A 24,608-nucleotide genomic window follows, 5' to 3' on the forward strand; every position below is an offset into this window, starting at 1 on the left:
TATGAGATAATATTTATATGTATTTAGAGAAGAATTTTTTATTTATTTTTTATTAAGATACGGTCGAACATAAAAAATATGCGTATCAAATAAGTATCGTGTCTAAAATGTGTTCGATATATTGACATAACAAATAAAAAAAAAGTGACTGTGATTCATAGTGTGTATAGACAATACAAAGATATTAAAGAAAGAAAAGGAAAAAAAATGTGAGCTTCTACAGGAAAGGTACCAGTGTTTGGTGCCGTGTTTAAAACTTTAAATAATACAAAGTTTAAAGTACAAGTTTGACTGCTTGCAATTTCATCTTTTCTAAAGGAACGACTATTTGGAAATTGGAATGGTCTTAGCTAGTACTCTTAAGTCTTAACTCTTCTATAGAAATTGAGTCCGGTGGCTATAACATTATTTGGATGGTACTCATGATAACGGCGTCTACGTTAATTGGCTTGTTTAGGCTAGGTGGGCCCATCGAATATCTTTAATTAATTACTAATTAGCATGTTTAGGCTATGTGTAGTATAGAATTAAAATTAAAAATATTATTTGTATACTAAAATTAGTTATAAAAATTAATTATTAATTTTTAATATTTAAATATTTTATTTTTATTTTTAAAAAATTTAGACAATTTAGACACTACAATAAAGACACCATAGAATTCACCTTTTATTTAACAACGTGCTACCGTGTTAACTTAAATTGATTGCTATATTAGTTGTCTAATATTATTATTTGAAAATTCAAAACTCCTATTAAATTTAAAGAAATCACCATAAAGTAAAATAGTTGATTGTTACACAAAAATAGTAGTATACTAGTAATATTTTTTTAAAAGAATGAAATTTAAGCAGTTAGTTATTGAAATAAAAAATACTCTTCCAACGTTCGCCTTTCATTTCATATTATTGCTTGTATTCGTTGAAGTTGCTACTGTCAGAATCATCTTCCACGTAACTTCCATATTCCCTCGGCACCAAAGTTAATACTTTTCTTCTTTTTGATTGTTTGGTTTTTGTTGATAGTAGATGTTGTTTTTGATGAATGATGTTGCCTTTATAGCTTATTCATGTAGAATCTTGCACTCTGCTTATTTGTAGTAATTGCTTCATGTAATTGTTCTTTCGAATGCCATAGTAGTTTTACCGGTAATCTTATTATGATTTCTTGAGATGACTTGTCAATTCGTTGGTTTTTGGGGTTTTGTCTTTGCCCCTAAATGGTGCCAAATTGGATTTTTGGTTTTTTGATATTACCATTTTTTTTGTTAAAAAAAAATTCGAACTTACAACCTCTTAATATCACTGTCTTGTTTATTAATTTTTATTAACTAAAATGAATTTTATTTAATGTCTAGCTAAATCACATAATTAGATGACACTTTAACTATAATATTTAACAATAATTCAATATAATTTAAATAGTATAATACTACAATTTTTTTTAACTAAAATGAGCAAAACTAAGAATTAGTACTCCGATCTAAAACACTTCTTTACTTATAATAGTTTTTTTTGGTGACTACTTATAATAGGTTTAAGTTATCATACAATTACCTCGAAAGATAATGAGCTCCCTGACAAAAAAAAACTCCAATCCGACTTCTGACAAAAAAAAAAACTCAACCCGGCCCCTGATAATTACCTCGAAAGGACAACGAGGCCCCTGTGCCAAAAAAAAATTAATGTTATTTTTTTTAGTACAGGGGCTAATCAGTCCCAAAAAAAATTATCAGGGCCTCGTTGTCCTTTCGAGATAATTGTTAGGGCCGGATGAGGTATTCGCTCTTATTTTATTTATGATTATTTAATTTTTATTTATTTATTTAATTATTGTTTATTAACTTAAGTTAGTTTTTTTTAGAAAATCCAAAATTTAAAAAATTATATAATTTAAATCGATATTAAAAATGAAATCAAAGAGATCAAGTAGTTTGAACTTTGAACTGATGTGATTTTTCCTTGAAAAACGAACCAAACCCTAAATCATAGTTTATTAATGGCAGAGCTAAGTGCGGCCGCAACCTTCACACCCAGCGATGAAGAACTCATTCATTTCCTTTCCGACAAGGTGAAAGGCCAATCAATGGACGAGGACGCCGCCATCAACATCCACGAATGTGAATACTTGTACGGCCGCAACAAGAACCCTTGGGACATTTGGCGGGACTTCGCCGGCGACGTTGATGCCGGCAGGACCGCCCTTTTCTTCTTCTCTCCCACCAAAAAGCACCATTCCACAGCCTCTCGCCCCATCGGAGCCGGCGTCTGGGAAGCTGAAGCCGAAACCATTGACGGCGAAAGCATCGTTGGCAAGGGCAAGAACCGCCGTATTGGGACCAAGAAATGTTTCGTCTTTGACAAGAGTGGCACCTCCTACGATGGTGCATGGATCTTGCATGAATACACTCTTCATGGATCCTCGCTCCACACTAATACTTCAGTAATTACTACTAATCAATGCCTCTAGTCTCATTAAAGAGTTCAAAATTTCTTTTCATATACTTGTGTGTATATGATCACATTTTTGCTAACATGTCTCTTTTAATATTAATTTTGATAATTATCATTAACATTCTTCGTCTTTAAATGTTCTTACTAAAAGAGAAGGAATGCAGTGCTATAATATTTATTAATCAAATAAATTTTAATTTTTTATTGATTATATTTTATATTAATTATCTAAATTTAAAATATTTTATTTTTTATTTTTAATAATAAATTAATTTTTAAGAAATCCTATATTTCTTATTTTTATAATCTATTAGCATTCACCTTAGTAAATACATTAATCTCATTAAAAAAAAAAAAAGTTAAAATTACCTTTTAATATTAGTATATACCTGCCAAATTAAGATTTTATTTATAAGTACTCTAAAAACTTTTTCAATATTTACGCATTTTTCTTTCATTCAATATCAATATCTAAATTATCATCTTTGTGTAAAATATTTTCAAGTAAGCCTCCATCATTGTGTTGGTAGCAGGTGGATCATAGCTATGTTATATGCAAATTGATAAAGAATGTAGAAGGTGAAGCTCATCCAGTTGAGGTGCAGTTTGGAGACAAAAGAAAAAGGCACGGTCAATCTGCCACCACCAGCGGCGTTCAAATTGATGTTAACGCTCCTCATTCATATGTAAGTACTCAACACATTGAATATATAGTTACATGAAACTTTGTAGGTGGTGCTGACCAATTGTCATATATATTTTAAGAGGAACACTAAAGAGCAAGAGGTCCAATTCATACCAAATGAACTTGGCAGGCGAATGTTGTTGGAAATGTTTGAGGGTAAGTATATGTATAAATATATACGTAGTTTAATTTATTTTGAATTTGTATTTATATTTTAGTATATATTTTATATTGATAGCTGATTTTAATATACACCTAGCATAGTTATTAAATAATTTGGTATACTTATATACATTTTGCTTCAAAGTACATTCTGTTATATTAGGAAAGATGATGAGGATGGTTTAACTCTTTCTGATGGTTTAACTCATCAGAAACCTCATGCAGCTGCAAGGGGGAACAAGAAGAGGTGGAAAAGGCATCTAATTATTGCATAAGACCAAAAGATGTCCTACTTACATATAATAAACTTGTTAATCATATTTTTCTTAATTAAATGGATTCATGATGTAATGTTTACAACTTACAACATTTACAAACTGTGAAGGAAAATAAACATTAGTAGTAGATCTTTAGTTACTATTAATATCAATCAAATAGTGAGTACTGAGCAGCAACCTCATCATCATTTTATGTTCACTTTAACTACTAGCAGTAGATGTTTGATTACAATTACTCAATTTTATGTTCACTTCAACCATATCTTGATAATATAAGCAAATAATACATGATAATATTTTTTTATTTAATTTTGGGAACAAACTGATATTATTATAAGATGGATGAAATGTATTCTTGATAAATTAGCAATATGCCTAGTTACATTAGTAAACTATTATTTTATAAAATTGAGAGGCCACTTTAATATCCAAAATTCAATCTCGAGAACCATAGCAGTGTAATTAAAATCTCATAGATAAAAAAATAAACGTTATAAAGCTATTATAGAGATTTAATATTATATATGAACATAACATTAGTAAACTTATTCTTTTACTTTTATTTGTTTATTGCATTAGCTTAAGTTAGTTTTTTTTAGAAAATTCAAAATTTAAAGATTTATATAATTTAAATTAATTTTAAAAATGAAATCAAATAGATCAAAATAAAGTGATTTGAAGTTTTGAACTAATGGTTATTCTTCAAAAGCCGTAGCATGCTTTAAGTTAGTCTATATTTTATGTTGTTATAATATTTAATTGAAGAAGTCTGCTACACATACAAGTCTTTTTGGCTTATAAGTTATACAAGTTGCTCCAAGTCCAAAAAAAAAAAACATGCACTCCTTCAACATTCACACTTCGTCTTCTTCCTCAATCAAAACGCAAACCATTAAGAAAAAAACACGCGCCCCTTCCACAACACGTTCACTCTTCCTCTTCTTTCTCAATCAAAACGCAAACCATCAAGATTCAAGGAACATTCAAAACAAACTACTACGATTCTGCAGAAACGTTCCAACTCCTCGCGAAGATTAGAAGAATCAAGAAAAAAAGATACAAATTTCCATAAAAAATCACCAGAAAAAAGGAAGAAACATTATTCAAGGTACTGTTTTACTGTTCTTCTAGGTTTTTCTTCTAGATTGTCTCTCCCATGTGCCTCATCCTTAACCAACAAAACATTAAAAGATTTCAAGAAGAAATATAATGTCTTCTCCTGTTTTGGGTGTATTCCTGTAATCCGTTCTGTAATCATTTGGGTGTATTTCTGTAACCGTTTGGGTGTATTTATGTAATCGTTTAGGTGTATTTTTGAAGTTCCATTATCTTCAAAACGATTTCAAAGCTTGATTTCAAAAACCATGAAAATCGAAAAAAAACGAAGCAAAGAGAGAACGCATGAAGGAGATCCAACAAATTTGGCAAGAAACTCGAAAAAAGAAACGAAATCTTTTGAAAAATGGAAGTTATATATTTGTGCGTTGATTGATTTGAATTGATTTAAAATTCTGTTAGAAAGGCACGTAACAAGCAGCGCGTTTAATGGGTGGGTTTCGTTCAGACTTGTAAAACTTGTAAATGTAAAACACTTGTACGTAGAGATTAATCTTTAATTGAATTTAATATAATTTTGAATTTAATTAACATATTGAGTTTTATGTTTATGAATTTATTACATCTAATATTATGCATTTATTTTAGATGTAATTAATGAATGTAAAATAAGATAATTTTAGATTAATTTTTATTGTCTTTTAAAATTAAAATAATCTGCAGAAACCTTAAGTTACTCTTAGTTCTTGGACATTGTTCAAGATTCTAGATTGAAGTAGCAGGAATAACTTTTAATTTATTATGAGTCCAAACCATGAATTTAATAAATTCTTGCCAATAATTAAGTCGATTGAATAGAAATATTAAATTTAAAATCTATACAAAATTGATTCTAGAAAAAGTTTAAGAACCAGTAACTTTATTAAATTTTGGCTAATATGTAATCACTAAAAAAAGTGAGTAATTTCACACCATTAAAAATATCATTGATGATTATTTAATAGTTACAAATCACAAAAGTTGCTGTCCGTCAGCACTCCTCTTGATTTTATTTATACTTATTCTTATAGTTTTTTCGTTTCTTTTCATCTGGTAATTCTTACTTATCGCTGATCTTATTTTGTATTTTTTAATTATGGATGGAAATCAAAACAGAAGAATAATATTGAATATGAAATGCCATAGAATGCATATTAATATTCGTGTGTGTTCCTGTCACACCATACAAATATGGCTAGGTAGGGAATAATAACATAATACAACTAACATTCTATAACTTTACAATGTGTAACATGTAAGCATTATTCTCCAAGCCTTCAGCTTCAAGACCTAACAAACAAGAGTGCTGAAGCTGGCAAAAATGCTCACTTATCTTCATTCTCTGCTGAATTATGTATCCTTTTCCCTCTGCTTCTTCCTTCTTGTATTTCCACTGTATGTATCTACATCTACATACATAATATGATTTGACATGTTTAACTAAATTCACTTCACATAAAACAACTGTACCTAAGTTTTTACTTTACTAGAGAATAATAGCTGCACAATTTCCTAAATGCAGATCATGAATACACCATGCACGTGCAAGATATAATTAAGTTCCCTATCCATGAGACATATATACACAAAATTATACTAATTTATGCGATGTATTATTATTATTATAAGTAGTAGTGATTTGCAATGCCATAGGTAGCAGGATACCATGATATCAGTGTTCCATCTTAGCAAATCGGCCCTTGACTCTTATCCTGCTTTGTGCCCGAACTTTTCGTGATTCATATCTTATGTGCTTCTCATATCTGTTGTTTTCCACGTCAAGAAGCAATGTCAATTTAATAAGATGTCTAAGGAAGCTCATAAATTTATATATGAACATAATATAAATTCTATAACACCAGCATTTTCCCTAAAAGTCTGTGTAGAACTCTTCCAACTCAACAATTTTGAGAAAATATGTTGCATAGAATTATGTTTACTTGACATCTCAGGAGATTCTGAAGGACTGAAATCCAAAAATAATTACTAATGACCGGAATTACGATTTTAACCGCAGCTTTTATAAGTGGTAAGAACTCAGTTATTCCATCCATCCTAATTTTCCTTGTAGCAGTGGCGGAACTTGAAACAAAATTTTGGGGGGCCAGATAAAAAATAATTGTCAAAATATTTTTTATATGGACCACATTTAAGATAAGTTCGTCTAATCTCATCTCTCTGAACTAAGATCCGCCACTGCCTTGTAGCACAAAGATTGTTGAGTTTAAAAGCACACCAACAAAGCAAAGGATGAAGCAATAGGAATACCTTCTGGTTTTCTTCTTTTGCTTGTACCGTAACAAAGCAGAATCTCTTTCTTGACTTGTTAACTCACATGGAGTAGCTTTTGGAACAACTGATACAGTTTCGGATTTGAAAGATATCGGTGTTTTCCCCTCATTGTTCTCCGAAACTGCAGAAGTTGGATGTTCAACTGCAACTTCTTCATTCAACAATGTATTCAGAGGAACAACTTGATTCATAGGTTCACTGCTTCTTCTATGCCACTGAAATACACAATCAATAATCATTACAGCAATTCCTGAAGGGAATTGGTAATAAAAGCAAGTGCAATAGAAGCTTTAATTACCTCATAAGAAGGGAATTTATCAGTCTTGAAATCATGTTCAAGATCTGTGGACATGTTCCCTGATTGCAAGTATTGTTGTTGTTCAGTGTCTAAGTCTAAAGGCTCAGACTTTGCGAGTTCACGAAGCTGACTAAGAATCTCTTCTCTATGTCTCCCACAAGAAGACTTGCGATTCTGATTCAATAACAATCAATACCCTGAACCAAGTCAACAATCATAGAGCAATATACACAGATTTTCAATGTGTTCTTAACACATTCAAAACAATCCACACTCCTACTCAAACACCTGCCTCAGAGATAATGAAACACATTCAAAAACACAAAACAAGCACTATGTCTCTATCTTGAAACAAATTTGCTCAATGTTCTATCCATCCAAAAACAAAAATTGACATATTCACCGACACGAATTTCTCAATTGTTATAGAAAATGGAGCATGAATCAGAACATACCTTGGGGAGTGGAGGAACCTCCATAGCCTGAAAGTTATGAGAAGGAGCAGAAGAAGAAATCAAATCATCGAGACTAACAACAGAAGGAGCATCCCAAACGAAGAAATCTGAAAAGCCTTCAATCTCACACCCCATAAAGTCGTCAGCAGAATTCTTTTCCCCTCCTCCTCCATCACCACCACCACCATCACCACCATAAAGCAGAGCCTTTTTCCCAACATCTTCAAACCCCAGAATGGTTAAAAGCTCCGAAACGGAAGGGCAAGCAGTGAATCCTTCAAGGGGACCTCTCTCGTGTACGGTTGGAAGAGAAAGGTTGTGACTTTCCCAGTCACAATTATGGCAGAGAACAGAGGATTCCGTGGAACAGAGTATGGAAGCAGGGGAATCGTAGCAAGAGTCACAGAGAAGAGTGCGTGTGTGCTTCGAGAAGAGCTGGTTTGTTGAATGAACCTCGCGGTCGCATTTGAAACAGAGCTTCGCTGAATCTGCTCTGCAGTACAGAACTGATCTGGAGCTGTTGCAGTAATCGCATGGTGATGGTGCTGAAGCTTTATCTTGTTGTGTGTGTGATGCAGAGTGTGTTGAATTTTGATGAGGACCAGTCATGGCTTCTTTGTATGAGTTCAAATCTCAGAAAAAGAAAGGGTTTTGAGAGAGAAAAGTTAGTTGGGTTGGGTTGAATATGAGATGGGAAGAGAAGAAGAGAAAAGAGGATATGGCTTCAAATCTGCGCTATTGAGAATGAGAATTTTGGATCAACCACCTACTTAGCTACATACACTCAAAAAGAGAATACTCATGACTATTTCTTGCACAGCAAGAACTAAAATTAAGGTTGATACAGAAGTATTAATTTAAGAAAAATGATAGATGGTTGATATTGTACTCCTTCTATTTACTAGTGGCTATGTAGAACTACCAACTTAGGCACATTACTTTTTAGAAGAATTATATGTTGTGTTTCAGTAATATTAGAAAATTAATTTTTTTAATTATTTTATTTTATTTATTTTAAATTTTAAATTCTAAATCATAAATTATTAATTGTAATTTTATAATATTAAAATTGATTAATATTGACTAACTAAAAATTAGTTATTTATATTTTTTTATTAAAAATATTAACTTCTTAATATTTATCTTAATTTAATTTGTATTGATATATTTGTATTTTTCAGAAATTAAAATAGAATTAAAAAAACACGAGTGTTAGGGACTTTTAAGATAATTGTTAATTAATTTTATGGTTTGGTATATAAAATATTGAGGTTAAGAAGAGAGCCCAGCAAAAGAGGAATGAAGTCAAAGAGAAAAGTTCATTAGTGGGTTTTACCGTTTTACTCAAAATAGAAAACATAATTGAATAAATGAAAACTAGAATAGTATCGAATCTTGTGCTTTTGACTTGGCTTTTTCTATAATCAACGAGTGATAATGTAGTTGGACAGATAAGACATTTACATTTATTTATTTGGATTTTAAATACTATAATAAATTATTGTTTTTATTCAAATGATGTTATGAATAAATAAAGTTAATTTTATATTTATAAAATATGTATAAATCATTATTGTTATTTATAAAATAGGAGATAAGAACCGACTGTCGTAATGAACCACCAATCAAGGTACTCATGTCCTGGATCCACAACAACGTCAAACTGTAGCACATGTTGCATCCTGTTGGCCTAATGAATATGTCAACTCTGTAGCGTCAACGGAAACCATCGATCTCCACATCTCCCATCCTTCGAAATCAGGAAATCTATGTTCAGGGCAGCACGAGGTCTACCCTGAATTCCACCAAACTGCGGCAGCACCCGATCTACCAGATATCACTCAATGACAGCGAAATAGATCAACATTGTCGCAGTCCTCCACAACACCATATGTCGTGGCTCCAATATCTCGGGATGCACTACCTGAATGACATCCGGCAGGCTATATGGCATCGACAAGAACTGTGCATACAAGTACTTATCGTTAGTCATCATAAATAGTAAAAGATGCAAATACAACATTAGATATGAACATATCGAAACCATAAATACTCATATCCCCGAGCTGGAGTAAATCTATCCTAAGCCTCCAATTCACAACACGAGGCCCCTTGTCGCTCAATGTCGGCTGATAACCTGACCATATGAAAACCACAACATTTAATTAACAATAAAGTGAACTGCTAAATTATGGAAAAGAGGATGCATAACTAAAGGGAGATTACCTCGACGCCAATGGCCAATGAAAGACATCAAATCCATCCGGCCGGAATCCAGGAAACCTCTATAAAAATCCACGAGTGGAGGAGCTGCAGTGGACTAGCTAACTTGACGATATTTCTGTTTGCCACACGGTACATGCACCTGTATAGCCATGACAATGCAGCAGACCCCCAACTGTACTAACCCATGTCCTCTAGCTTAGCGACGTAGGGTAGCCCACGGATGTGGAGGCGGGTACCTGACTTATCCCCGAACAGCTGCGTCGATAGGAGCATCATGATATACGCACGGACATGCCTCCTAACCGTCTCATCATCTGCCCCCTGCGGAAGCTCACTAAACGTCTCCTGAAACCATGTACTCTTTAGTGTGAACTTGTTGATGCAGCTCGTAGGAGGCAATACACCCAACAGCTCCTCAAACCATATCCACGCTGGGCGGCCACCCTCGATATATCGCGCAAAGTTTGTCAGGCATCCGCTGACATACTGACCGTCGATTGAAAGCCCTAGTTGGTACGCTACATCCTGGAGGGTAATCGTGCACTCTCCAAACGACATGTGAAAAGTATGCGTCTCAGGACGCCATCTCTCTACGAATGCGCTCACCAATGGCTCGTCCAATCGAAACCAAGTCTCGTTTAGTCTTGCAAGATGGTACAATCCTATCATCCAACATCATATCGTATTGCCGTCTCATGCTAGTGATACATCGATGGGGCTGGATAATGATAGAAAATGCCTTATCACAATCATCACAAAACAGTGTTCAATGCATAAAATTCTAAAAACAATAAATATTGCATGCTCTAACTTTAAAAATATGTTTACAATAACGCCCTAAAGCATATAGTCCTACACGAGTACACAAAAATTACAAAATGCTAACACAAATTGCTTAAGTGCATCACAAGTCTATAAAAAATTTATATTTATTGTTTCAAAAAACTCAAAACAATTTATAGTTAATCCTAATTATAAACCAAGTCTCGTTGAATATAGGACTAACAACTTTAAAAATCTAACATATCCTACAATCCTAAGTAACCTTCTTAAATAACATCTCAAGTTATTAAAATCTAACCACTTAATACCTCACTACTTCTAACATGCACTTAATTCAATTTTTTTTTGAATAATCCCTAATTTATGACTCTAAGCAACTACCACACGAACTATGTTAATATTACTAGAATGACTAATTTATTTTCAAATTTTTTTTCACTAACCTCGAGATGGACGGTGCCAGCAATATGTGCGACTCTATCTAGCCAATATAGACGATTCAGATCGTCTCCATGTGTACAGATTCGATGATTCTCAGGATGCTTTCCAAGATTTTTGGATCTGGGTGGTGGGGTTGGGTGTGGGGTTTGTGTGTTTTCTAGTTCGAATAAAATGAATTCGATTTGTATATATAGCCACATTCAATGCAATTCGAAGCCAATGAATTTGAATTAGTAGAGATCGTAACAGCATGTAAATCGAATCTATAGATTTCGATTTACAAAACCATCAAATCGAATCCATTGACTTCGATTTACCATGGAGTGCTTCACGGGACTAAATCAAATTGCATGAATTCGATTTACTATGATATGTAAATCGAAGCAATTTAGTTCGATTTACTAGGACATTCACCATACACTTAATTCGAATCTAATAGATTTGATTTATTATGATTTTATTTAAATCAAATTTAATCAATTCGATTTATATAAAAATAGAAATGGAGACTTTAATGTAGCCTTTTATAATTTAAAAGATCTAGATAATATTGACAAGCATTTGATTTATTAGAGTGAATTGTCCTTATTTTTATATATGGGTATTGAAATATTAATACATTACCCATAATGTTAATACATTCTCTAATGATTTAGTATCAAATTTCAAATAAAAAACAATATATTTTTTATTTGAGAAGAAAATATCCTTTCATAGGTTATTATGTATTTATACACACTGATATTATTAATATGAATATGAATATAATATAAAATTACGCCTCAATCAGTATCATGTTGTTAAAATCTTATGCATATTTTTATAATATTACTATTATCATGGTTAAATATCTCTAATAATATGTATTTAATTAATGCCACAGAATATATTCTTAAATACTTATAAGTTTTCATTGAATAAATTATATCTTCTGAACTTTTTAATTTTTTTTTCTTTTTAATCTTTTGGCTTATTAGGTGAATTTTACTTAATCCTTGGATGCGCTATCTTGAGATTATATCCCTAAATTGGACTGAAATGTATCTCTTATCCGCAATTAGAAAACCAACAAACTATAAAGAAAAAGTTGAAAGTTACTTCAAAAGGATTTGGTGGCTTTTCTTTTGAAGATGATTACTTGCTTTCTAACCTATTTTTTGGACTTAGTTTTTTGAATGGTTAATTGATATTTTTTTTAAAAAAAGGGTAAGAGGGTAAACGTAACATTTTTTTTCCATAAAAATTATTATAGTTCACCTTTTCCTCGTGAAAACTGTACGACTGATTTCCAACATCTAGATAATACATCATTACAATATAACTTGTAATTATTATTTTCTTTTATTGGAAGAAATGAATTTCTTTAGAAAAAAAACTCAATTACAAGAGACAGTAATTTCAGCATTATAGGCTTATAGCAATGCCCAACAAAATGATAGACACGGACTATTAAGTATGCATTCATACAGAAAATAAATTGTCTATAAAATTTATTAATTTTCTAAATTCTATAAAATTCTGTGATTTTCTAACAGTTCTTTTACCTTGCTTCCATGTAATTCAAATAGGTGAATTTTGCCTATAAGAGGAATGAAGATAGCCTCCAACACATTTATTAATCGAAAATAAAGGGTTTTATTACAACTTCCTATTGGCATGTTGCACTAAAGCTCTTAAAAATCTTTTTTAAAAAATAGGTAAAATTATAAAACAAAAGTAAATAAAGAGAAAAACTTAGAATCATAAAAATAATAATTTTGTTTGATAATTTAAAATGTTTATAACTTTTTGTTAAGTTAAACTGTTTCTATTTGGAATGGCAAGTTGGCAACTACCAAAAAGAGATTAAAGATAACCACGGAAAGGGTGGGAGATATCGTTTTCAGAGAGAAGGGTAGCATGGCAATTGGCATGGATATTTGATGACTGTGGGCCAAGGGCCTTTTCAACCGAACTTGCTGGAAAAATATTATGGGCCCCCCTCCTTCCTCTTCCTTCTTTTTTCTGACCCATCAACCACAATGTCACTGCAGTGGCTAAATCCTCATACTCATAAATATTTTATGACCAGGCCACCGTAGACACTCATTAAGATGAAATTTGTCCTCTCTTCCTCAGCAAAGTTGATAGGACCCACTTCTATCCACATTTACACTTCACACTTCACACTCTGGATTGAATATTGATTTGCAACGTAGTCATGGTTCAAAAACGTGACAATTAAATTATAGTTGCTCTTGTTATCGTCAGCTATCTATTTCAGTTGGAATAGAACATGACATAGCCCCTTCTTGTGGTAATCGAACAAGACATGCTTCTAGCCTTCTACTGCGTACAATATATGAATCTGATAAGATTCACATACCCACTTGTAACAATGAAAAAATGGCCACAATAACACCGAGGAGGGGACACCTCCCAAAAAAGAACACCTAGGAAGGGGTCCGAGACAACTGGGAGTCAAGGATTTAATATTACCAAATTGACAAAGTGATTAATTTTTCTGGTCCATTGTATCATAAATGTCTTATCCCAATCTTACACTTTTCTAGCACTTATATATACATACATAAGCCTTGCGTATTTCCCACGTAATCACTAGTCCGATTGAAATAGCAATTTCCCACTTTTCCATCTTTAGTAGTAATAATCGTGTTACAAATTACAAGTCAATTAGAATGCTTAATCATGTTCCAATTTCTTTTCTTTCCCTTTAACTTCATTATTTCATTACATAGCGGCATCTATAAGAAATCTAGGTGAACCCACCTAATCTAGCACCAGAGAAATTGAACTATCCTTGACCATTTCTTTTTGGCAATTCCAGTGTCATCAGTTTAGAAAAGTACTATAATTTGGGTGTCCCATCTTTCTTATCCAAATTATTAATTACATAATGATTTTCTCTTTCCACTTCACCGGAAGAATTAGGCAATGAGAGAAAAAAAAATAAAGGGTGTATATATAACAGCCATCCACAATGGACCTCATCCACAGAATATGCCAATAATAAACAAAATCAAGATGATTTCTTAAATGAAACAGTGGCATGTCCAAAAACAAAATGGAAAAGGTGAAAGAGAAATTTTGGGAGAATTCATGATTTTACTTCACTATCACCACTCACCAGCATCATTACTAGCTTTCTGGTGCTGAAATTCTGCGGGTGTTATACGAACTACAGTTTCTGCATTTGTGACCAAATAGGTGAAAGGAAACCCTGCTTGTATTGTTACAATCATTGCACAGAATAGAAACCTGCAAAACACCCCAGCAACCTAGTATTTATATTTTTCATAAAAGCATACCGAGTTTGGTAAACAACTATCAATTTTTTTTTAGAAGAAGGTATTATTATTATATGATGAGAATGTAAAGAAATATGCATTCCCCACCTACAAATAGCACTATAGCAGTAACCCTTTGTAAAACAGGCTGATATAGTGATATGACTTGTATTATTAGCTTATTACTAAAGAGGCATTAACTAGCTGAGATTTTTTTTTACAAAAGATTTAGTGTATTATAGGATTGTTGAATTCGGCTACACTGTATAAGCCAATATATCTCTACTAAGTTCCTTAAAAGATTCCACTTAGTAACACATTTTACAGCACGTTGGTATGACATGCATTAGTTAGAGCCTTAGAGGTATTCATTTATCTGATATTTGGATATAGCAAAAAATAGGTGTAGCTTAGAACGGTGAATTTTCCTACAATGTTTATGACATGTTATGTCTACTAAGTTTCATAACAAAACCTCCATACCCTCCTTCATCTTGACCTATTCCGCTAATCCCAATATATCAGAACCATGTTTAGTGAGAAATAATATTCTTCATCTTTTATGATGAATCATGCATAACTGAAAAGAATACTATCAACGCACTTCCATGCTTGATGATACACAAATACCAAGGGTTTTAAATCCAGGTAGAAACGGTGCCGTAAACAAGTTATAACAAATATTCTCACCAAATTATCTGGAACTGAACTGAGTAAGATATTATGTGAAAGCTAACTGGATAAATTTGTTGAGCAATGTGTTTTTTTTTTTTTTTAATGACTAGCCTAAAGAGAATCAGACAGTGAAGTAACTACCTCAAAATTATATTCCTCAGGCATGGGAACAGCTTCAATCTGGCTATGCAAATATAACAATGTTAAGGAAAGACATGTATGTAAACACATCATATATTGAATTTAAAATGTCTTCCAAATCTAAAGAACTACATCAACCAAAATGTAACAAAAACTTTAATTTCATCAATTATTAACAATTTATCATTCAATAGTCATGATGTCACTATTGAACTCATTAAGATAGTCACAAAAAACAAAAAAAAAACATTGAATCAACTAAACCAATAAGAGATATTCAATTGAATTAAAAACAATGAGCATTAAAAGTACAACAATTCAGAGTACTAGCAGTAATTAATTGAATTAATTCAATTCATCTATTCCTTCATTGAATAAAAAACAATGAGCACAAAAAGTACAACAATGTAGTGAAATTCAGAGTACTAGCAGTGAAAAATAGCAGTAATAGCTAAGTCTACAACATGAAAAATACAACCACACAGTACCCTAATTCCCTTCATACATTGGATCAGCCATAACAAAAAGATAGGCTATCACCAGTACAAAGATGAAGATGCCAAGGAAATTGGCAAAGAAACCCAGAATTTGATCATCAATTATCTGTAGCAAGAAGCAAAAATAAACTCATAAAACATGATCATATGGAGCAGCATCCATATATCAGAATTCAGAAATTAGAATCTTCTAACCTAACAAATCAAACTAAATTATAACAAAATCAGAAAGCAAAGTTGTTGCTTAGCAGTTTAAATCTACAATGTTCACAAACACTACAGTAGAATAAAATGACATTGACATTTAATTAATTTATTGAGCATTTAATTAAATGTCATCATATGATAGTACATGTTGGTGGTAAAAGAACTCATGAAAGGTATCTCTTGTTGAGACAGAGAATTGATGTATGTTTTCAACTGTAGAAGAACAAAGAATAAAATTAAAATCTAAAAAAAAAAGATTTCTAGCTTGTAAGTTGAAGGAATGTTTCTTGGCTCTTTATGGTAGTTTCCAGGTGACAAAACTGGTGGATTGGATGAATTGGATTGCAAACTTTCGATCAAAATGAACCAAGGAGAGATCAGAGTCAATCAGTCAAGCTAAATGCAAGAGATAACCACCAGAGTCACAATCACAAGGTTTATTAGTTTATTACTAAAGAGGCATTAACTAGCTGAGATTTTTTTACCAAAAGATTTAGTGTATTATAGGATTGTTAAATTCGGCTACACTACATAAGCCAATATATCTCTACCAAGTTCCTTAAAAGATTCCACTTAGTAACACATTTTACACCATGTTGGTATGACATGCATTAGTTAGAGCCTTAGAGGCATTCGTTTATCTGAGATTTGGATATAGCAAAAAATAGGTGTAGCTTGGAACGGTGAATTTATGACATGTTATGCCTACTACACAACAAAACCTCCATACCCTCCTTCATCTTGTCCTATTCCGCTAATCCCAGGATATCAGAACCATGTGTAGTGACCAACAATTTTCGTCTACAAAAATTTGATAGGAAGTTGAACATACCTCTTGATCTAAATGTTCCCAGTTCCGAGACATATCAAAAATTGTCTTTGAGCATATAGGACAGCGATACCTGATTGATATAATCAAAGGCCAGCTTATCAATCAAAAACAATTGCTTATCTCAAAAGGAATCTGATACAAGAAAAGGCTAGGAAGTAACTTAACTGATTTTGCTCTGCCATTTCATCAAAGCAATCCATATGCATTGTGTGTCCACAAGTCATAATTGTGGTGCCTTTTATTGAATCAAACAGATACTAGCAGCATAAAGCACTACCGTCAAAATTTTGAGCAACGATTCTAACTTCTAAGCAAAATTGGCAATCGAGATAGCCAAAGACAAACCTCATAACAGACAGGACAGAAACTCTTCATTGAGTTCTCCACACACGGGTGGTTGCCTTGCAAGCTCACTGAATAGCAAGAGCCTGAATTTCATACAATATTCATAAAACATGTTGAGGAAATTCATGCTAAGTCAGATCACCAAGAACTGCAATACAAATGCTAACACAGGAGGAAACAAAATAAATGAAATACTCCACAAAAAACCTTCACAAGAGAACATACCACACGTCGGACAGTGGAAGAAATTATCACGACCACCAACCCTGAAATTAAGAATTAAGAAGATCTGATATAAACAGAAAGCTCAATGTTTGAGAGAAGAACAACTCATACAGTATCTTCAGTCAGACTCATAATTAAATAATTCATCAATACACGATTCTAACCTACAAATCCCGCATTCGTCGCAATGGAACTGTCCTTTCTCTGTCTGCAGCAATGAAAAAGCATTAGATATTAAGAAAGGGAGTTATACTCCATCACACGAGATAACTAATTGGAATAAAAAAAAAACTTACAATATCATCATAAAATTTGCAAATTTCACAATAATATTCTCCCATGTTGACGCCACAGTTAGCACAGACCTTGGCAGCCTGAGAATAATCGATGCCACAGGTAATGAGGTTATAACTTATAAACAGAATGAACAATTTTCAAATAAAAGAAAACAGAGGACACGAAATTATACCTCTTGCTCAGTATCACAGATAGAACATATAACCTGAAATTAGTATTACAGAAACATTCATAATTAGTTACATCCTAAAGCATCTCAAACAGAACAAAATGCTCAATTACGCAGTTCTATTACTTGCTTAACATCGCGCCTGACAAGTTCATGACGCTCCTTGGGATCGCTAAGTGAACCCTGAATCGCAAAAACAAAAAAAAAACAAAAACATGGCGTCGTTGTGGCAGTGACGGCAAGAGAAGATCTGGTTGCAGCATGGAGCTCGAATTTTGCAACGTCTCTTGTAGTGTTCGCACCTAGGGTAAAGCATTCAATGCAATTTATGTGTTAAGAAGAAGAAGAAGAAGAAGAAGAAGAGGAAGAAGAAGAAGAAGAAGAATACCCGTGCTGCAATTTCCCAAAGTGTAGTCTAGTTTGAGATTCAGGTGGAGTTGGAAGAGTTGATGCGGAAGAGAACTCTGCCATTTATGAACTGAATGGAGTGGCTCCGCTGCGTGGAAAACAATGGGCGCCACCGAATCGGAGACGGCGGGGGCCAAAACTTTGATCCGCTCTAATTTTTATGAAAAACATAAAAAGTACTAGTATTGTCTTGAACTATTATGATGTTGTGTGTAGTAGTAACTCTGTCAGGAATAAAACTCCCTTGAATTGGTCCAACAATCACATTCAAGAAGGTCTCAACTTGTTAACAAGTATCTTTGTAATTGTTTGCCTTATATTAAATAGTCACACAAGGTTCAATTTCTCAGAAATTAATTTATTTATGGAAGTAAAAAACGTGATGTGCAGTAATATTGTATCATGGTGAGTAATCTACAGATGTGGAACTGGTGAATTCAGTAACCTGCAAAAAGCAGGTTACGTTTTGACCGAGATGATTTAAAAAAAACTGCATGCTCTGCAAAACGCAGCTTGCGTTTAGCATGGGAGGAGAACCCAATTTCAAAACGTGTCTCTGTGCTCTTTGCATGCCAACACCTCGAACCTCCAAAACATAAGATGCGTTTGGCAGGTGCACAGCAAAACACAACCTGCGTTTGGCAGTCTCCTCAGCTGCATGTGTGACACGTGTGAAGAAGAGTGGTGGTGAAGCCTGCCTATAAAAATCAAAACGCAGGCCGCTTCCCTTTTGTGTTACATGTTTCCCTTTCATGTTACATGCTTCCCTTTCATATTACATGCTGTGAGTGAGTTTTGAGAGTAAAATGGTGGGGTTAAGGGTGAAAGGGAGTGAGTTTGTGAAGAGGAAGAATTAGTGAAGGTTTGGGATTTTATTTAGTAAACCTTGGTGGAACGCTGGAGGCCGGAGACTCACACGTTTCATCTTCCAGTCGGTGAAGTGACAGTGACGTTGGAAGATGTGAGCTATATTCTTGGTCTCCCGATTAATGGGGAGGCTGTTACCGGTAGATCAGATAGCAGTCACCAGTTTTTGGTGGAGAACTGCATTGCCTGTTTTGGTCGGGAGCCCAGTCCAGAAGATCACGTGTTAGAGAAGGTTAATCTCGCATGGGTCCGAAGGTGCAGAGACACTGAGCCTTGTGACACTCAGGAGTCTGTTGAACGGTACGTCCGGGCGCACATTTTATGCGTGCTCGGAACAGTAGTGTTTCCGGATAAGTCGACCACTTCATTGAATTCGAAGTTTCTACCGCTACTTCGAGATTTCCACCGGATTTCAGAATACAGTTGGGGGCAGCCAGTTTGGCGCACTTATACAGCTCGTTGTGTCGTGCTTCACGATACAACTGTAAAGAGATGGACGGCCCACTGATACTGCTTTTTGTTTGGGCGTGGGAGCGTATGCCGCTCCTGGCACCTATACCCCGCGATCAGCTCGGTGACGTCGGTATTCCACTTGCGCGAAGGTATTGTTTTTTATTGTTATTGTTGTTGTTGTTATTATTATTGTTATTATTATTATTATTAATTTGTTATTCTTATTAATATTGTTATTGTTTTTTTATGTTAGGTGGAGCCATTGGCGCCGACATACACGATATATCCGGAGGCCTACTGCGCATTTTAGGCGATGACTCGACGACATGGGAGTTGACGATGTAAGTTGTAACCATTAATGTCCAATGTTTTTATTCAGTTAATTTTTCTAATAGGCCTCTTGGTAACTAATGTTTTTATTCAGTTGTTTGATTTGAATGAGTACCCGCAAGAGGAAGAGGGAGACTTGGGATACGACTTGCAGCACTGGTATGATGTTGGTGGAGCGAGTGCTCCGGGGATGAGTGGCTCCGGTTTGTATGACACTGGTGGTGCGAGCGTGACAGATTTTGGTGGTCCTGACGTTGGTAGTGGGCTGGATGCCGGTGTGTCTCAGGGTTATCCGTATAACCTACGGACACAGACTGTGCCTCCGGACAAATACACCCCATCCTTGTATTCGAAGAAGGCGCCGAGGAAGTAGTCTGTTGCAGTTGATCTTGTATTCAGTGTTGTATTCAGATTTGTATTTAGTGTCGTATCTTATATTTAGAAACTTCTGTTCAGTATTATTATTCTGACATATTTAGCTTTGTTCTCGTATAACTCTGTTTGGCTCGAAATGTTTATTCACTAAAAAATTAAATAACGAGGTTAAAAGTTTTATTTATTATAAATTGTTAACTAGGTTAAAGTAAATGACGAGGTTACAAAAAAAGGTAGCATATAATTTTGAAGTAGGTAATAACAAAGTTATATTGAAAAGCTAAACCACTAATGACCTCCAGCGGAGCTTGGACCTGCACGCTGAGGACATCGGCTGCGGCTATGTCCCTCGCGTCCACATATAGTGCACCGGCAAGGACCACGCATATCACGCGAGTCCATCTCATTCAAGTAGCGGGTTGACTTCGGTCTTCCTTTCGTCGCGCGCCTCAATGTCCAGTTGGCGATCACCTTTGCTCCTTCGTATCTATCCCACGTAGATGGGTCACCCATTGGAACAAACTCGTCTCTGTACACCTTACAAATTTCAGACATCTTGTACACATTGTGCACGTACACTTGCCAATCAAGACGCTGGTTGGCGCAACATGCAAGCACGTGGCGACATGGAAGTCGCTCGACCTGGAAATGGCCACAGTCGCAGTGTCGTTGCGCAAGGTTAACAGTGTAAATAGTACCATCTTGCATTTCGCGAACCTCAAACATCTCATTGCGCCTGTCGAACCGGTTGACCACAATGTTTCCTGCACGTCGGAAGCTTTCTTCAACTCTCTTCGTTGCGAATTCTGAATACGTGAATCCGTTGCGAAGACGCTCATGAGCTTCGGTACTCTTCCGAGTGAACAACTCATTCAACCGATAGAAAGTTGACCGGACAAGTGCAGTCACAGGAAGGTTGCGTGCCATTGTATCTCCTGATCTCCCAACAAGCTTTTTTTCGAATCAAGCTAGCTCGGATAAGCCAGTCACACCCTGCACCATACCCCTTGCATTTCGCATAGAATGTCTGCGGCTCAGACTCATACACAGTGTAATCAACTCCTCTAGAATTCGTCTTCACTGTCATTATTATCTTCTTCCCAATCTATATCCCCGAGCTCATCAACATTGATCTCGTCGTCGACCATACTCATCCCCGGCTGCTGTTCAAACTCAACGTACAGCTCTATCATCGGCACGTGAGATCGGGTTTGTTGATAAATATACAACATCTGCTGCATACTGGCATCGTCAGTGATGGGCATTATTTGAAACTGTATTAAGCCACCAAATACTTGCACAGGACTTCTGTATAAAAGATTGCTCACCATTTTCAAAATGTGACTTTGAATGTTATTACAAAGACCATTTTGCAACTCGACAAAACCCATGGTACATGGAATGGCAAATGACAATGGACATTCACAAACAAAAGTGACTCCTTCATGTGTGTTTGTTACAACCTCACCGTTATAATATACTTGCAAGTTTGCAACACCTTCCATAACTTCAGCCTTAACTAACTCTATTTTTTTGACACAGTTATCTTCCAAAAAAACACCTCTCTAAGGACTTTATGCAAGAAAAAATAAGAGGAGAAGTGAAGATGAAGATGAACATCACCGGACTTCATATTTATAGGCAAACTTGTGGATTTAAATATTATTTTGTGTACAAAACGCAACCTGCGTTTTGGGGCTTCCAATAAAAATTTTCTGACCCTAACAAAACGCAACCTGCGTTTTGTGGGCTTCAAAATTTTTTTTCTTTTTCTAACATAGTAAAACGCAACTTGCGTTTAGTATTGAAAAAAAAAAAAAGAAAAACCAAAACATAAGCTACGTTTGGTATATTTTAAAATTCAAAAAAAATAAATAAACACAAAACGTAAGTTACGTTTTGTCACTGACCCATAGCAGTGCAATATTTTGCTATGCCTCCATTTCATGGTGTTACTCCATGAACTTCTCCATTTGCCAAAAAATGAGCCTCAATTTCTAGCAATAATTGATTTGCGATAGAAAAAAGTCTACAATATGTGGCTGATTTTTTGTTATGGAAAAAAAAAATTGGTGTTGATCAATAAAATGGATATGTGGACAAAATATTTTTTACTATGGTGTGAGCAGTAAAACGTAACTTACGCTTTACTTTTGTCTTTAATTTTTTTTTTTTGCTCACGAAACTAAACAAACGCAGCCCGCGTTTTTTTTTTTTTTTGCAAGGTTTTCAATTTTTTTATTTTATTTTAGTCCAAATGCAGTCTATGTTTAATGGTGGGCATATTTTTTTTTTGAAATAACAAAATGCAGCTTGCGTTTTGTATTTGGTGTCAGCTTTTTTTTAAAAGATGTAAAACATAGGCTACGTTTTATAAAAAAATATTTTAATCAAGAGTCCTGCTTATAAATACGAAGCAAGACTCGTTCAACTTGCTTCACTCTACTTCTACTCATCCTATTCTTTTTTCTTACACATATGTCGTAGTTCTTAGTTTTTTTTGCAGTTAGATTTTTTAAAAAAGTTGGATTAAGTGAGGTTGAAGTTATGGAAAATATTGCAAATTTGCGAGTGTATTATAATGATGAGGTTATACCAAACACACATGAAGGAGCGACTTTTGTTTGTGAATGTCCGTTGTCATTTATTATTCCATGTACCATGAGTTTTATAGAATTGCAAAATGGGCTTTGTAATAACATTCAAAGCCACATTTCGAAAATGGGGAGTAATATTTTATACAGGAATCCTATACAAGTATTTGGTGGGCTGATACACTTTCAAATAATGCCCATCACTGACGATGCCAGTATGCAACAGATGTTATGTATTTATCAACAAACCCGATTTTACGTGCCGATTAGGGGTGCACATGGGTCGGGTGAAGCCGAGTTTGATGTGATCCAGACTCGACCCGAAATATACATCGGGTCTATTTATTAGACCCGAACCCGACCCTAGACCCGATGAAACTAATACACTTTCGGGCCACAATTATACCGGGTGAAAACCGGGCCGTTAACATTACATTATGTTGATACCTTCTTGTAAGCTAGCATGTAAAAATATCCAAATTTTCAAGACTCCAACTATTATTTAACATGGTAAAATTCACTTAGAAAAATATAACAAGAACCAACCCTTCTTTAAAATTAAAGCATAATCACAACCAATACTAAAGCAAAACCACAATCAATACTAATATTGTCTAATAATACCAAATATTTAAATCAATACAAATAACACAATATTATGCATTAGTCTAAAGTCTTATGCATTCTAAACATAAAACATTAACTTATAGTCTTATACTGACTAATAAAATAAAATATTAAGGTTTAAAATACTTAAATTCCACATAAGAATAGTCATGATCCATCACTAATAATACAAAATATTAATTGTGTATGATGACCGGGCCACCGGGCCGATTTCGGGTGACCCGAGCTATGGCCCGGACCCGACCCGAAATAATGACCGGGTCTATTTTTGAGACCCTTACCTGGCCCTTAAACCCGATGAAATCACACCAAATTAGCCCCTAAAGTGTTCGGGACCGGGCCGGACCTTCGGGCCGGGCCAGGTTTGTGCACCCCTAGTGCCGATGATAAAGCTATGCGTTGAGTTCGAACAGCAGTCGGGGTTGGGCGCGGTTGGCGAGGAGGTCAATGTTGATGAACTCGGGGATATAGATTGGGAGGAAGATAATAATGACAGTGAAGAGGAGTTCGAAGCCAACTATGAAGTCAATGACGAAAACGATGATAGAGACTTGGCAGGCAATCCAATGGTGCAAAATGAAGCGGATGCGATTGTAAGCCAGCACCCGTTTGGTGTTCCATTTTTTTTGCGGTTCTAGATCTCGAAGCCATGCATGCCCCGAAATTTCCTGAGTATGCGAATATGGGTATGTTATGATTATTAATTCAAGTTACCTACACTGTTTATTTTATTTGCCTTGTTTGACTGATGGTGGTGTGCATGTTGTAGGTGAAGACAACGCTGCGATGGAAGATTGTGAATTTAGTGTCGGAATGGAATTTGGTTCAAGAGAATCGGTGATATCTGGAATCAAAAGCTACACTATCTCTAGAGAAGTTGATTACACCGTGTATGAGTTTGAGCCGCAGACATTCTCTGCGAAATACAAGGATTATGGTGCAGGTTGTGATTGACTTATCCGAACTAACTTGATTCAAAAGAAATTGAAAAATCATAAGATACAATGACAAACACACGTGCACCATAGACACGATTATTAATTATTATTAGAAAATAATAATAATAATAATAATAATAATAATAATAATAATAATTTATTATTATTGTTCT

General features: G+C 34.5%; 3 protein-coding genes across 7 annotated transcripts; 1 reads left to right on the forward strand and 2 right to left on the reverse strand.

The window, feature by feature from the left end:
- On the forward strand, positions 1,999-3,575 carry LOC107646342 (NAC domain-containing protein 91-like). Its single transcript, XM_016350532.1, has 4 exons — positions 1,999-2,442; positions 2,987-3,139; positions 3,186-3,304; positions 3,464-3,575. Exons 1-4 carry the CDS (start codon positions 1,999-2,001, stop codon positions 3,573-3,575), a joined length of 828 nt encoding a protein of 275 aa, XP_016206018.1.
- Positions 5,777-8,540, reverse strand: LOC107645595 (zinc finger protein CONSTANS-LIKE 13). Its single transcript, XM_016349647.2, has 5 exons — positions 7,719-8,540; positions 7,264-7,437; positions 6,942-7,180; positions 6,339-6,436; positions 5,777-6,082 (listed from the first exon to the last, which is right to left on the reverse strand). The coding sequence occupies exons 1-4, from the start codon at positions 8,325-8,327 to the stop codon at positions 6,346-6,348; spliced, it is 1,113 nt and encodes a 370-aa protein (XP_016205133.1). The 5' UTR covers positions 8,328-8,540; the 3' UTR covers positions 5,777-6,082; positions 6,339-6,345.
- Positions 13,842-18,542, reverse strand: LOC107645596 (E3 ubiquitin-protein ligase MIEL1). Of its 5 annotated transcripts, none has more exons than XM_016349649.1 (13): positions 18,232-18,542; positions 18,058-18,145; positions 17,970-18,026; positions 17,847-17,879; positions 17,674-17,751; positions 17,542-17,585; positions 17,378-17,418; positions 17,153-17,235; positions 16,973-17,064; positions 16,808-16,877; positions 15,272-15,310; positions 14,296-14,426; positions 13,842-14,172 (listed from the first exon to the last, which is right to left on the reverse strand). In XM_016349649.1, exons 1-12 carry the CDS (start codon positions 18,312-18,314, stop codon positions 14,307-14,309), a joined length of 828 nt encoding a protein of 275 aa, XP_016205135.1. In that variant the 5' UTR covers positions 18,315-18,542; the 3' UTR covers positions 13,842-14,172; positions 14,296-14,306. The 5 variants fall into 5 exon arrangements, with proteins under 5 accessions (XP_016205135.1, XP_016205134.1, XP_020959497.1 ...); XM_021103837.1 differs by lacking the exon at positions 13,842-14,172 and adding an exon at positions 15,760-15,874 and having other exon boundaries at positions 14,361-14,426; positions 18,232-18,538; XM_016349648.2 differs by having other exon boundaries at positions 13,988-14,426.

The sequence above is a fragment of the Arachis ipaensis genome, chromosome B06 (assembly GCF_000816755.2).
Source record: "Arachis ipaensis cultivar K30076 chromosome B06, Araip1.1, whole genome shotgun sequence".
NCBI classification, from domain to species: Eukaryota; Viridiplantae; Streptophyta; class Magnoliopsida; order Fabales; family Fabaceae; genus Arachis; species Arachis ipaensis.

Coding starts and splice junctions, on each gene's coding strand:
- LOC107645596 (XM_016349649.1), bottom strand. CDS start 18,314: ATGGCAGAGTTCTCTTCCGCATCAACTCTTCCAACTCCACCTGAATCT. Junction 18,146..18,231: donor TTTGGGAAATTGCAGCACGG/GTATTCTTCTTC, acceptor GCTTTACCCTAG/GTGCGAACACTACAAGAGAC. Junction 17,586..17,673: donor GCAAATTTTATGATGATATT/GTAAGTTTTTTT, acceptor TCATTGCTGCAG/ACAGAGAAAGGACAGTTCCA.
- LOC107645595 (XM_016349647.2), bottom strand. CDS start 8,327: ATGACTGGTCCTCATCAAAATTCAACACACTCTGCATCACACACACAA. Junction 7,181..7,263: donor ATAAATTCCCTTCTTATGAG/GTAATTAAAGCT, acceptor TGTGTATTTCAG/TGGCATAGAAGAAGCAGTGA. Junction 6,437..6,941: donor CAAAAGAAGAAAACCAGAAG/GTATTCCTATTG, acceptor GGAAAACAACAG/ATATGAGAAGCACATAAGAT.
- LOC107646342 (XM_016350532.1), top strand. CDS start 1,999: ATGGCAGAGCTAAGTGCGGCCGCAACCTTCACACCCAGCGATGAAGAA. Junction 2,443..2,986: donor CGCTCCACACTAATACTTCA/GTAATTACTACT, acceptor TGTTGGTAGCAG/GTGGATCATAGCTATGTTAT. Junction 3,140..3,185: donor TTAACGCTCCTCATTCATAT/GTAAGTACTCAA, acceptor GAAACTTTGTAG/GTGGTGCTGACCAATTGTCA.